The sequence below is a fragment of the Pavona decussata genome, unplaced genomic scaffold (assembly GCF_977016875.1).
Source record: "Pavona decussata unplaced genomic scaffold, jaPavDecu1.1 SCAFFOLD_11, whole genome shotgun sequence".
NCBI classification, from domain to species: Eukaryota; Metazoa; Cnidaria; class Anthozoa; order Scleractinia; family Agariciidae; genus Pavona; species Pavona decussata.
In genome coordinates, this window is record NW_028145434.1 from 4,902,498 (window position 1) to 4,917,500 (window position 15,003).

At 37.7% G+C, this 15,003-nt stretch overlaps 1 protein-coding gene across 22 annotated transcripts in view; it reads left to right on the plus strand.

Annotated features, from left to right (window-relative positions):
- The window catches only part of LOC146488332 (scavenger receptor cysteine-rich domain-containing protein DMBT1-like), a 248,755-nt gene extending 240,054 nt beyond the window's left edge, over window positions 1-8,701 (plus strand). For all 22 annotated transcript variants that reach the window (XM_085123618.1, XM_085123494.1, XM_085123521.1 and 19 more), the window contains 7 exons: window positions 1,941-2,063; window positions 2,603-2,714; window positions 3,541-3,779; window positions 4,860-5,085; window positions 5,771-5,923; window positions 6,588-6,727; window positions 7,535-8,701. In XM_085123618.1, the coding sequence (XP_084979744.1) occupies window positions 1,941-2,063; window positions 2,603-2,714; window positions 3,541-3,779; window positions 4,860-5,085; window positions 5,771-5,923; window positions 6,588-6,727; window positions 7,535-7,767 (1,226 nt within the window). In that variant the 3' untranslated portion in view covers window positions 7,768-8,701. The remainder of the gene's footprint in view (window positions 1-1,940; window positions 2,064-2,602; window positions 2,715-3,540; window positions 3,780-4,859; window positions 5,086-5,770; window positions 5,924-6,587; window positions 6,728-7,534) is intronic.
- Window positions 8,702-15,003: the final 6,302 nt, after the last annotated feature.

Here is a 15,003-nt window from a genome sequence, read left to right on the forward strand (position 1 = left end):
ATGCTCTTCCAGACGGTTTATCTCTAGAACGGGCTTGGTGATCACCAATATTTTTGCCTTTTTTGACAATAGTTACTCAATTTTTGCGCGAACGTCCTAAGGCGTGATTGCTGAATGCTCTCCAAACAATGAAAGCTTATGTCTTGTTACAGAACTATAATGCAGCATCATAATAAAACTTACGAGAAAAAAAAATACAAAAGATACCCTTGTATTAATAGGCTCCTCTCCTGTCTCGGAGATGTCTTTTTTGTTTTGGTTATTGTTTGTTTGTCTTGTTTTTGCTGTGGTCAAAACTCCTGAAATATTTGATAAAGGAGCTTTGAAATATTAAGTGATTGCTCTTGGGAGAACAAATTAAACAATTTTTAGCGCTTTCTCCAAAGACACGGAAAATAGCTCTTAAAAACTAATGCAATCATTTCAAACCTGGTCATCTGCATACAAAGATAATTAACACTAGGTTTGAGTGTGCTAGTAGGGTTATTATTAACAAAACTTAACAATTATTGTAACGTTTCTATCGACGCAAATATGTGTTTTGGTCACTCAAAGCTAAGTAACACCAAACATTGGCGACATTGCCCCTTAAGAAAGGCTGAGTCTCCGGGACCAATCCGAGATGTGTAGAACGTATGCTCAGTGACAGAAGGACGACCGTTCTCGAGTATTATTATTATTATTATTATTATTATTATTATTATTATTATTATTATTATTATTATTATTATTTTTATTATTATTATTATTATTTTGTATTTATTTGTACATCTATTTATTTCTTGGATGTTTGTTAATCAGTCCGCAACCTTAACAAAGTGTGATGTCAGTTGTCTGCCAAATTCTTGGCTAAGGGCTATTCAGACTTAAACAGGAGCGCTCTTTGTTTAACGTACTAAACCTTATAAGAACACATTTTGTAGGATACCACCAGCACTTGTCTCAGTCTATTTGTGATAAACTAACCCTGGCCTCTCTCTCGTCTTAATTTTCTTGATTGGAACTAAATTTTCCCTCAATTTCCATCAAAGTCATGATTTTTTTTTTATTTTTTACAGTCAACTCTCTCATAGCGACCACTTCTCGTAAGCGACCACCTCCCGTAAGCGACCACCTCGTAAACAACCGTTTTGTTTCTCAGTTAAATACTGTTTTAAGAGCTCTCTCGTAAGCGACCACCACTCAAATCTCTTAAGGGACCGCGACCACTTTTTAGGCCAGAAATTACACATATTCTTTTGTTTTCTGTTTCCGGTAAGCGACCACCCAACATAATCACGTATGATCGCTTGTAAATCATAACTCAGAAGTGACAAAAGTTCAATTTTGATGACGCTTCCCCGGACTGCTGACAGATAACGACAGTTTACAGACAGAGAAGATGGCTATAATTAGACCTGTAGGTAAACGGGAATTGTTACAGTGATTAGTTCCAAAATGAACCATGAACCATGTTATACAAAGTTTCATCAGAAGAATGAATAGATGTGAAACAAATCAAATAAATTAGTTTCTATTTTCCTTATTTTAGCTGCTAAGGTAATATTTTTATGTAATTAATTAATCAATCCAGTATTAGGGTTAGTTTGTTGATCTTTCCCGTAAGCGACCACCTCCTGTAAGCGACCACTTGTCGTGCACGAAGGGTGGTCGCTTACGAGAGTTGACTGTATTTATTTTTTTTCGTTTCGCTCTTTTCGGTCGAGCATTTGATAACTAACTCGCTCGTTTGACTCTCTCGTCTTAGCTTATCTGGTTCTGCTTTATTCAGTTGTTCCTCCGTTTGCCTATTTCACTCTACGATTCATTGGCATAAACATTTCATGAACATTATAAAGTAAAATTAGATTACTTAAAAGCTAGTTATATTAATTAAAACATGCAAAGAGAGATCTTTTTACGTTTTAATACTTGTGTCTACAACTATACTTTCTACTTAGACATCAACGAATGTTCTGCTAATAACGGTGGCTGCAGTCATCATTGCTACAACATTCCTGGATCATTTTACTGTGGATGCCCTACAGGAACAACTATGGCTGTCAACAATTTGACATGTGTTGGTAAGTAATCGCATTTAAATAGGTCGGTGCGAAGGCTCTTTTATTGAAACAAGTACATAATTTCAAAATCATCATCATTTCAAAAGAAATGATGACGGTGATTGCGATGCTGATGGTGATGACAGCGATGCCTTTGTTTAGAACGTTCAGTGGTTAAATCAAAAGGCTCTAATTAGCCACCCCTTAAATAACACCAATTGTTTACTTCTTATCGACCAGACGCGAACCGCTGTACCTTAGGGAACATTGGCCTGAGGTCCATGCAATGACGACCGAGGGTCAATGCTTCCCAGTGCGGCTTCCATAAATGGCTTTATTATCGTCTCGTTTCTTATAGCCGGGTGGGACTGCGCTCCTAATCGGTGAGGCTTCCAAAAACTGTCATGTTATTTAATTCATTTGCTTATTTTCTTTGTATCCACTTATTGATTGATTGATTGACTGATTGATTGATTGATTGATTGATTGATTGATTGATTGATTGATTGATTGATTGATTGATTGATTGATTGATTGATTGATTGATTGATTGATTTCAGAGCCTGGCGTGACTGTTACATGTGATAAAAACAACATGACAGTGTCCTTAGAAAAACAAACATTTCCTTTCCTTGAGGTCAGCAAACTACACTTGCGCTATTCTTCATGCAGGTAAGACGTGTTTGACTTCGATCTCAAGGGTTAATTAGATTATCCTTTTCGTAAATTAATCGGCTGTCTGTTATTGGTATGATTCTTCCCCACATCTGTGAGGAGTACTGTCAAGTTGAGTCTACCGTTAAATGTCAGAGATGTCAAGCCAACCACGTATACTCCAATTTATGGTACCTCGAACTTGTGCAACAGCGCAGCTACGTTTCCCTTTCGCTATAGTCATTTTCCGGATAATCACTTGTTCCGTGGCGGCTCAGGTATATACTCTGGAAAAAAGGGATCGAGTTCACAATGAACATGGCTTTTAAAAATAGGTTCACTCTTCTAACTGCTGCCAAAGCAATCTTAATGATAATTGGACGTATGATCTTCTCATCAAAAGTATGTTGCTCTCCTGCAACAATGAGAAGGTTGATAATAAAGTCCTGCAAGCTGCATTGTACCCGCTACAAAAGCAAGGAGAACAGATGTTTATGTTCTATTTTTAGCAGGGGTGACATTTATTACATTTTATAGCAAAATCGTCGTCAGTGTGTAGTTTGGAAAAGCCCATTTTGCCGCTGACCCTTCATTTAAAGCCAATATTGTTACTATTTGAGATCAATGCCTAATTGGTTCAATTGATATATGCGAGGTTCGTTGCCCCATCGCTGGTTTTTGTGACTATGATATATCCCTTTACAAGAATGCTAGGCGGGGTTTGCAGAGGGGCCTCGTCCACCAAGAGACTGTTAAGACTGTTGAGAAAGCTACGAAAGATTAATTTAATTACATGTACTTCCTTTGCTTTGCGTGAGGTAGCATTGTCTATTCCTTTTTGCAGAGCCACCCAGAATTCGACACACTTGCTTATCTACACTCCTTTAAATGGATGCGGAACACAGGTCAACGAAACACAGGATGCATTGATTTTCTGGAATGAGATCCGTGCGGATGCGGTGATCATTGATAACGTCATCACTCGAACACACGACATCAGACTGCCATTTTACTGCCATTATTCCAGAAACAAGATGCTAAGCCTTAGCTTTAAACCGCGAAATGTTTACTTCGGACAAGAAGGTGCGGTTGCAATACCACTTTTCTTTGTGTGATACAAATTTCACTTGATTTTAGTAGATTTACAGGAAAAATGTGCCTATGCTATAATTCACTCTGACAAGCGATCTTGAAATTGCTAAAAGAGCGACACAATCAAATAAATTCTTATGATTATCTGAGGTATAACGGAAACCAAGTAGTGTCTGAAAGCGTTTTTTTGTTGTTGTTCTCATGACGATATCCGTCAGGTGATTGGAGTCCTCCTCTTAAAATGTTGTTTGAATTTTTTTTATTGACTCAGTTATAATGGAAATCAAGTGAATTTGACAACAGTCATTTTTGTTTTCATGAAGGCTTTCACAACTGAGTGATAATGATGGAGGTCAACCCCGACATTACATGAGATTTTTCTGCTTCCTACGTAACGATGGCTACATGCAGAGAAATAATAATTTGAAAATTAAGAGCCGTTATCCAATGTGAAAATTATACCAGTGATCAAATCTACCAAAAGATCCGAATTTGCGGCATGAAGTATCCCATTATCGGATTGTCGACTTGCTCTTTTAAACACATTAGACAAATAATTAACTTTGTATTGAGCTTATAGCTTACAATCACATGTACTTAGAATGATTCAGTCTCCGGATGTCTTATTATTCTCGCACAACCATTTGTCTACCAAAGGTAAGCTATTCACCTCCACGCCTTAGATCTCAAAGTAAACGATACTGAAAAATTACCCTTTTTGGTTTAACTAATTTTTGGTTCTTGGTTTGTAAATAGCATATTATTATTATTATTATTATTATTATTATTATTATTATTATTATTATTATCATCATCATCATCATCATCATCATCATCATCATCATCATTATTATTATTATTATTATTATTATTATTATTATTGTTATTATTATTATCATTATTATTATTATTATTATTATTATTTTAAGAAATCACTTATATCTGTATTTCATATGCTCACCTCGAAGATTTTCATATTAATTTTAATATTTTTTTCTTAAATGAGTAGAGACAATTACTATTATAAATATTTTTTTTAAAATCTTACCTATCGATTTTCCTCTGGTATAGTGGGATATGGAAATTTCACCTTCAAATTGGACTTCTACAAAAGCGCAGCATTTGCCACACCCTATACTGACAAGGACTATCCAATAGACGTTCGTCTCAATGACTATCTATATGTGAGGTACAGTGTGGAGTCCAGTGCTGACTTGGTGATAATGGCTGATAACTGTAAGGCCACCAAAGATGGGAGCTTTTACTCCTGGCCACAGTACAACATCATACAAAATGGGTAAGTATATAACGATGCCTACTATGTACAAAGGAGGTAATTAAATAATTTGTGGAAATGCAAAAAGATCAGTAAACCAACTAAACTAAGAATGTTCGCTGTATGTTGAAACATGGGCCTTTTTTATTTTATTATTATTATTATTATTATTATTATTATTATTATTATTATTATTGTTATTATTATTATTATTATTATTATTATTATTATTATCATTATTATTTTGTTTTTTATTTTTGTTATATTTTTTTTCTTTCTCTCCTTTTTTTAATTAGCCTCCCGCCTTGATTACCTTTTGTTACTTGCGGGTAGTTAGGTGTACGACTTATTTCAAAATGTACCAAAGAGAAAGACAGAGAGAGACAGATTGATTGGTTGATTGATTGATTGATTGATTGATTGATTGATTGATTGATTGATTGATTGATTGATTGATTGATTGATTGATTGATTGATTGATTGATTGATTGATTGATTGACGCTATCATCGAGGTTCCAACAATCGATATCCTCACAAATTGCTTTACGTTAGTAACAGTAAAATAAAATGTATACATGTTCATAAAAAGTAAACTGCTGATACCAGTTAGGGCCTAACAGACGACAGCTAACATTTGAAGGATGGTATAGTTATCTAACTGAACTTATTTCATTTAACTTTTAACATTTCATTTTAAACCAACAGATGCCCGAGAGATACTACGATGGATTACAGCTATGACCCCACCCGAAGTTTCCAACAATTTAAAATGAGAACATTCAGATTCTTCAACGACTACGACACTGTTTACTTCCATTGCGAATTGCTGGCCTGTCACCGCTACTCACCCACCTCGAGGTCAGTTTCATTTATCAGGGTCACATAATGACTCATTTCAGAGGATAAATGTTCAAAAGGCCTTTAGTCGCCTTAAAAATTTGAATTTTTTTTAAAAAAAATGGAAAGTTCCCTGAAAATAACTTGTTAAAAATGCGAAATAAGGCCATCTAGCATTTTCGTAAAGCCAATTGTTACAGCTTCTAAATTCGAATAATAACATTCCATTTCCTAAAACTTTGTGCAACTCAAAATTTTCAACTAAAGTATTCGCACAAATCAAACCATGGGTATAAGCTTACACAAAAGTGGTTATTTAGTGCCACAAATTGACCTGGGAACACAAGAGACAACGCTGTATGCTTAAATGTACTTCACTTGGATGCCCCAATTGATTCATCCTAAAAGAAAGCAATCAATAATTATACGCCGGTTGTTCTGATTGTCATAATTTCCTCTTTTTCCAAGTATCGACATTACATTTTTCTTACCATTAGTACTTTCATTCAAGTAAAAAGCAGGAAAAAAAATATTCCACGTTAAAGTTCAATTGACAATTTGCGATCAGTTTTCTTCAAGACTTGGGCATACATTCCTACCTTGCGTTTCATCAATGCTAACTTTTTGACGCTATTAAATCTTTTATTACGTATTATTAACTAAGGACCAACCAACTGATTTACAGATGCAGCAGAAGTTGTTCAGGCAGCAAAAAGAGAAAGAGAAGAGGCGTCACCCGTGATGGCGTGGAACATGACGAAAGCACATCCAAAACAATTCTGACGGGAGGTCCAATAAGGATCAAACAGAAACAAGAAACTGAAAGTAAATAAGCACAATTTCTTACTTTACGAAGACTTGTAAAGTTTTAACTTTACTCAGAGGCACATTACGTTGAGTTTAATTACCTCTGGCATTCATACTCAACGTGCGTTAATTCATAATTGTAACCACGAAATTCCTACATATCAAATGGTATCTTGATCTCCTTTACACTGCTTGATTAAAATAGGTGCAACGTATATCATAACTGCAAGGTTTAGCTGTAAGAGTGCATACGTATACAGCCAACCACAAGCAAATTAACAAACAGCACTATAACTTACAAAGACAAACAATCATAAAATAGAAGGCGCTACACACAGAGCCGGTCAGTGAAAACGTTATTAAGGGAGAAAGGGCAAAAAGGAAAACACATGGTTTGTTGTTGTTTATGTTGATATTGTTGTTCATAGTGAAACTACCTTGCATTGATATTGTAACTCGACTGACTTTCGTACCTTCTCTCGATTCAGATGCAAGTTCGAGTGGTTATCCGAGTATGATTAGGAACCCGACTTACGCAATGTTTAGGTTGTTTAACCCTTCGATAGACTAGTATCCCAACCAGAACAGAGTACTGTTTTTTTGCTTTTTTTTTTTTTTTTTTTTTTAAACCATACCTGATTAAGAGTAACTTTACTTTTCCAGGAAGGCCCATTTCATGCGTTTAAATTTACAATGGCCACTATAAGAGCGCGTCTGCAGAATGGGCCCATTGCGATGGCATGAACATTTATATATTAACTGGAACCCTTGATACTGGCTAAATGTCTTTATGACCTCTTATATGACCTTTCCTCGTGTATCTAGAAACCACTAGAAGCAACCAGGCCGGTCTGATTGGAGGGACAGCTGCAGCTGGTGGATTTGGTATTATTGCAGTCATTGCCTTGGCTGTCTTATTCAACAAATACCGCATTGCGCGGCGATTTGTGAACCGGAATAAGGTCGCGGATCTTTACACAACAGGAGGCGAGCATATGGGCAGAAGAAACGCTTACATTCAAGAGGATGACACCATCGAAAAGGAATACTCGTTCTAGAACGGCAAAATAGCACAACCGCGACAGACCGTTTAGATAACGCTTTATTTTCTTTAGTTGCATGCTGCTGTAGTGCTACACGCTGTGGGTGCGTTAAGGGGTGCCTTTTACTGTTTAGGATAATCGAGACATCAGGGATAACAAAATTTCAATGATTGAACAACCCAGTTTTTGTTTGTTTTGGCTTCAGCATGATTTGGAGTTCAGTTCTTGCCCAGTACCCTTCTTTAAAGACTCCAAAATAAGAATGAACCAAAGGGAATTAAGATATTTCAAGGTCACGTTCCAAAGAGGCCCCTCCGACAAAACTGCACCCTATGTTTGATGCATTACACATTCGAACCTTTACTATTAACTAGAGAAACATCGTAACATTTACTGATGCTCAAGAAGAAGACATTTACAAAGTTGTTAAATCCGAACAGATACATTATAGTATTGGAGAACTAGTACGGACTTTTTCTTTAGTCTTTTTCAGAAAAAAGAAATCTGATTTAGATTTCACCGTGTTTAATTTGTCGCGGCATAGCCTATACAGCATATACAAAAGTCGCTAATTTTTTTGTAACCCATATTCTTTACTGCAATGGTAGCGTGCAGCTTAAAGAAGTAAGATATAGACTGTAAATATTACGGGATAAAGTGTTTCACAGCGATTGTCTCTTACGAAGATACATGAAAAAACCTCCACCTCTGAAACAATTGGAAAATCCATCCAAAGACGAGGGACAAGTTAGCAAAAGAGGCAACTGATATTGTGACGTTATATAGCATGTTTATGCATTGATGCATTAAGAATGAAATAGATACATCTTTAACTTAAACACAAACTGCCTGCAGATAGCATAAGCTAACAAATGCGATTATGTAAGATTGTAGTTGAAAAATTTTATACTTTTTAGGCAATTAAATGAAAACGTATCTAATTACTTAATGTGTCGCTATTTTCAATTGTGTTCTAGAAGACAACGGTGGGTAAAAGATATTTTAACGGAAGCAGACTTTCTATATTCTCCATAGTACGGTGGAAAATACCTGAGAATGACAAACTTCACGTTACAACCCTTTAGGTGCCCTGCTCGTGTTGAAAAAAGGACAAACCTTGGAAATGGTCGCCATTTGAAAACGGGACTGATGATCAGTTACTTAGATTCAGTATAATTCGATTTCTGAAATACAGTTTGAGGACTTAGTTCAAGCAATCCATTATTATTTTTACTAACATTTAACGCTACGTCAAACAAGGGAGGATGCTTCATGACGGCTTTTGTGATTCAGCTCTGAAGTCATAATTTGGACAGTAAAATTGTTAAGCATCAGTCAATTCCAACAATGAATACCGACCCGCGGGACAATTGCCCGCTGGCGGGGAAGGTGGGGTGGGGGGGGGGGGGGGGGGGGCACTGCCGGAAGGATCAGAAGTGTTCGTCTTTCGCTTGTATTTCTCTACAAACCTTTCCCGTAGAGCGTGAAGTCACAGTCATGTCATCATCGGGTTCAATACACCGATTCACCGTAAGACCGGAAGTTGCATGAGAGCGAGGCCTAAGGGCCGTCGAACGCGCGAATCTCAAATCAACAAACATGGGCGAAAGAGCTTTACAAGAGATAGATTTAAACCTTACGCCAGACGACATCCCATGCTCATCTGTTGAAAATGTGGATGATATCAGGCAAGTGGACGATACCACAGCTAAAATTCTGGCTCAAATGCAGAAGGCTAAACCAGCAAGGATTAAAGAAAGACCTCGTCGAAAAGTAAGCTTTGTAATTTTACTGTCGCAAGCGGGCGCCGCACGTCGCAATATTTTATGTTTCCAATATCGTTTCCAATTTTTTTTTTTTTGTTTGTTTGTTTGTTTTTCCAGAGTAAAAGCCTTTAACTCGATCCCTTACTACAGGGATAGAGTTTACGACCCTGATCCAGAAAGAAGTTACACGAAGGCAAAGCTTGAAAAGCTCAAGCGATCGAATGCAACAGTTGAGAGCGCGGCAAAACAAACCAGCCCCAATAACTCACCTTTCGATAGCTTTCCGCCGGACGAATCTACACAATTTTCGAACAGGTTAAAATTCTGGTAAAACAATTAAGAAATTTGCCAATGCAGAGGTTGTGATAAACTCAAACGACAAAGGCCTTCGCATGATGAACTTTGTGCATGATTTACAGGTGCACAACAACCCAGAAAAGCGTCATATTTATTTGCGTGCCTGCTCTTGGGCTTCCTACAAAAGGAACATTAAGTACAAGGTAAAATTAGTTTTAAACCAAAATGAATCCCCGAAGATTCTGGCAGCAAAATGTGATAGGCAGTGCCCAGCCTCCAATAGCGGTGTTTGCTGCCATGTGATGGCTCTCATTTGGAAACTTGAGGATATGACGAGAAAGTCAGAGCTACGAGATTTTACTCCTGACAACAGATGCTGTACATCAAGGCCAAGGCAATGGGGGAAAGGGCATAAACGAGAAGTGGAGTTCCACCCAGTGATGGCTTCAAATGTGATAAAACCAAGCCATTCCTCTGACTTACCAGGCAGGAAGAGAAGAGGTGTCCAATCACAATTTTACGACCCAAGGCCGCCCAAATCTCGGAAGCTTGATGTTACTGGTATTGTGAAGCTTAAACGTGACCTTCAGAACATAAACCCAAATATACCCTTTGCAGCCATGCTACCAGAAGAAAAGTCAATTTCAACTGTAATGACTCTGGTTGGCACAGTTGCTAAAGGTTCAACAATTCACAAGCAACTCCAAGACTATGCCACTCCCGGTTTGATACCAACCTCTATCAGTAGCAACCGACCGGCTGTTCAAGTAAATTGGAGTCCTGTATGTAGTACATCACATACAACTGAAGAACTAACAGCCAATCACGTCCAAAGGAAAAAAGACCAAAGTTTAAATGGTGGATCTCCTGGCCCTTCAATCACTCATGTGCAGAGAGAATGAGCTATGCCACACACTTCTGAGCCACATGTAACTCTTTATGGACAACCCAATGGTAACCCCCATATCCAGGAGGAAGAAGTTTATATAGGCAATGCTCAAGGACAAGAGCAGGCAATTCCAATTTTTGCTAACAGAGGAGCTGATCCCTATCCCACTCAAGCAAAATAAACAACCCAGGCCAAAACATTATTTATTGAAACTCTTACAGATGAGCAACAACGAATTGAAATGGCAACAAGAGGGCAATCACTCAACCCTACTTGGTTTGAACAAAAGCAGAACAGGATAACTGCCAGTATATGCAAAGATGTATTTACCCACATGCAAAATAAAGGGGCAAAGATTCCAGTAAATCTAATTAAAAGAATAATCTCAAAAGGAATTCTCTACAAACACGTGAGCTATTCCCAAGCTTAACACCTTAATTATAAAATTAAAGGTATGATCTATGGTATTGAAAATGAGCCTGTGGCAGCAATTTTATACAACTGAAGAATACCTTTTATCATTACCAGACATCAAGGAAGTAACAATTCAAGAGGTTGGCCTGATTTTAGACAGAAATAGCAATGTCCTTGCAGCAAGCCCCGATAGAATTGCAACCATAGTATATTACAATGGTACCATTGAGCATAGAAATGTAGAAATAAAATGTCTGGAGTCAAAGCAGGATGTTTCATCCGAGGTTGCCATTGAACAAAGCCAAAAGGAAGCTAGTTTCCCATTTAGGAAAAACAATTCTTTCTATGAAGTGAAGGATAAGCATAAGTATTGGTTTCAAACACAGATGCAAATGGGCATCTCTACACTTCCACTGACTGACTTTGTCATTTTTACTAGCTCAAGATATCCTATTTTAGTTCTGAAGGTAACATTCTCATCCAGATGGAGTAATGAAATTAAACCTAGTTTACTTGCTTTTCATAAGAAATATATTGCAAACAACAACAGTTAGTGACTCTAGGACTAAGAAAGAATATGAACTCTTCATTGAGATAACTAAACTTGTAACCTCTCAAAGACGTATATCAATTTGCTATAGCAAAAGGAGGACATTTTATCAAACTCTTAGTATATAGTTTTAAAACGTTTTTGCTTTTGGGCAAATGTTGTGTTTGTTGCTCCTTGGATTATTTAAGTCTTGGATGGAGGGGACTCCCATAGAAAAAGTTATGGAGGTGTTTTGTCAGAAGTTTTGAAACAGACCTTAAAAGGTATCAGAATGTTCTTAAAAGGGTGCATCTCAAATCAAATTTGGCTCCTAAGTGGACGACAGTGGTTCTGACAAGTAATTCCTGGTACCTAGAAGGTACCAAGATAACTGGTTATGACATCTTGGTGGCCATTTTAGACTTAAAAATTGAAACTTTTTTTTGGGACTTCCCTCCACCTCTAATCTAAACAGAAATTATTGGATTTTGAAAGTTGACTAACAAAGCACATACGGTCCAGATTTGATTAATAGATCCATATAAGTAGAAAGGGGCAAAACTTGATTAAACATATGCCAAGCTTTTATACGTTTTATTGCTCTTTCAACGTGAATTCGAACATTGGCTATACTCATGGTTTCAAAACACTGGCTTTCTGTAAACTGGTCAGTTGAAGAAAATCTCTTTGGAGGAATATACAAACTCCCTCCTCTGAGGGCTATCAGATCATGGATTTCAAAGCCTTTGTCTGCAAGGTATTGATCTCCCATTTCAATTAATTGGCAGAAGTTACTTCTTTCCACAATTTCTTTATCACTTATTCTTCCTGGATATAACTGACTGATAAATGTTATCCAGCCGCTAGGTGAAATGCATACTAGCCCTTTAAACGTGTCATGAGATTTATAATCTGAGTACATCTCTGAATGCTTCTGATAGTCCCTGGGAAGTTCACATTTCAACTCTGTGCAATCAAAAATTCCTCGTACATTTTCATATCTACCCTTAAATGAATCTGGCAAGTGCTCCTTTACATTCTCTTTTGAAGGCCACACAGGCAAACTTCCCAATACAATGTAAAGGTAGTTTGCCCACGTAACAAAAACATCCGACACAGTACTTACAGACACACCAAATCTGTGCGACAAGTCACGCTCGAATAATCCAAGACGCACCCTAGTTAAAAACAACCACAGCTGGTCAATGAGCTCCATTTCTCGCTTTCTATTTCTTTCATTTTCCTGTTGCTGTAGGAAAGGAAATGGAACACTAGGATCTGCATGGTCTCCTTTCACTTTGGCACGTGCATTTTTCCAACTGATCAGAGACTCAGAGCAAGGCTTAACAAAGTTCCAAAATGCGATTAACGCTCGATAACGTTCAAATCCAGTGTAAAAGAAAATGTCGTCGTCATTGGATCCAAACCTTTCCAGGCCAAATTTACAAAGACAAAGTTTTTGCCTAAGTTCAAAATTCTAGGCAACCAAATCTCTTTCTGGCGCCAGTGGTTTGTCCTCTGAATCTTCCTCTTTAGGCTTACCATTTTTGCATGTGTCGACTACTTCACTTGAGCGACTTGTGCTTTTTGTTTCTGATGACACCACAAAAGGTCGAACTGCGCTGTCTTCACGAGCTTTTGCTCTAAGGGTCCTTTCACTCGATTCTTTACAATTCGTTGACCAAGGAAAGACCGATGGAGCAGCATTTCCCACAAGATCGTGCCTTTTGCCAGTGAGACTTTTTCTGTAATCTTCCGCGGTGAAATGTTCCGAACAGCAAAACAAAGATGTGTTCGACGCAAATTTTTTGTCGCCACGTCTCATCTTAATACTCCATATCTTCCTCAGGCTTACATCTAACGGAAAATTGTGAAAAATTAAATTTTTTCTATTCTCTGAGCGATTGTTGCACAGTGCAGCCAAGCAACACTTATGACTTGTGTCCGCCATGTTTTGCTACGATGGCCCTTAGGCCTCGCTTTCATGCAACTTCCGGTCTTACGGTGAATCGGTGTATCTCGTTCCCAGAGCCCTCGTTACCCTTGTCCAGCGGAGCGGGAAACGAGAGACTCTGGGATAAAGCGTTTCCGGATAACAAGATCCTTGTTATGGGTTCAACTGCGCAGGCGTGAGCATCTTGACAAAATGGCGACAGAGAAAGTATTCCACGATGGAATTGAATTTTCTGTTACAAAATTAGGAAATCCTAACATAGAATTGAAAAAGGAGCAGTACGATGCGATAAGGGCCATTTGCCTGGAGAAAAGAGACGTACTGACCGTGTTGCCAACGGGTTTTGGCAAATCGCTCTGTTATCAAGGATTTTTGATTTTATTCAAAGTGAAGGTAAACAAAAAGATTCGATTGTAATCGTTGTATCGCCGGTAAATGCACTGATCCGGGATCAGTTGCAGAAGTTGAAAGATCGTGTGAATGTCTGTGTTTTACAAAGTACCGTGGAAGACGAAGGAGAGCAGAAGGTTACGGTCCCAAAAGGTGTAAACAAGTGTAGTTTGCTGTTTGGTCATCCCGAGGTTTTTGTGGACAACAAAACCGTAGCAAAGATGTTAAAAGGAGAGGAATTTCAGAGAAGAGTGCGGGCAATAGTCATAGATGAAGCTCATTTGGTTCTGCAATGGTATTTATATATTTTATTTCAAAAGCTGTTTTAGTGTTGATTTACCATCTTTTATTTCACTAATCAAGGCTTCAGAATAAAGTTATCATTTAACAACACATTTCGTGATTATTTTGTATTTGATATATTCTATAAAAGTGGCCCTTTTCCACACTTGGGGGAAATCAACCAATCTAAGCTACTATTCTAAAAACGATCAATGGTGACTTGCTATATGTTGTATTGACAGTCCCTTGATGAGCAATTATTGCTTAGGCACTTATTCCTTCCAGGATATTGCTATTAACTCAAGTTCTAGTCCTACTAAAAAAATGTATTTGCTTTTGTGTTTGGATAGCAAATAGAATTTTTCATTCAGGAGTTCCCTGTACTTAGTATGATAACCCAGATGTTAGACATACCCATAATTTAACAGCTTGCAGGGGTTGTGTAATTTTGGATCTGCTTTGATAGTCTGTCTCAGCACCTGCATGAAACGCCTGCTGAAATCATCACCAGTTACTGGAATTTTTTTTAGTATAACAGTCTCTTGGTTACACTTAAACAATCTAACAAGCCATCCTTGTGTAACCGATAGTGGGTGAGGTGCATGCCTGTGAATGAACTGAAATACCTTTGTTTTCTGTTCTAAGGTGCTCATTCAGGCCAGCTTATGGGAAGATTGGGGTTCTGTCCAATTTGTTCCCTGCAGTACCAGTTCTGGCCCTCACAGGAACT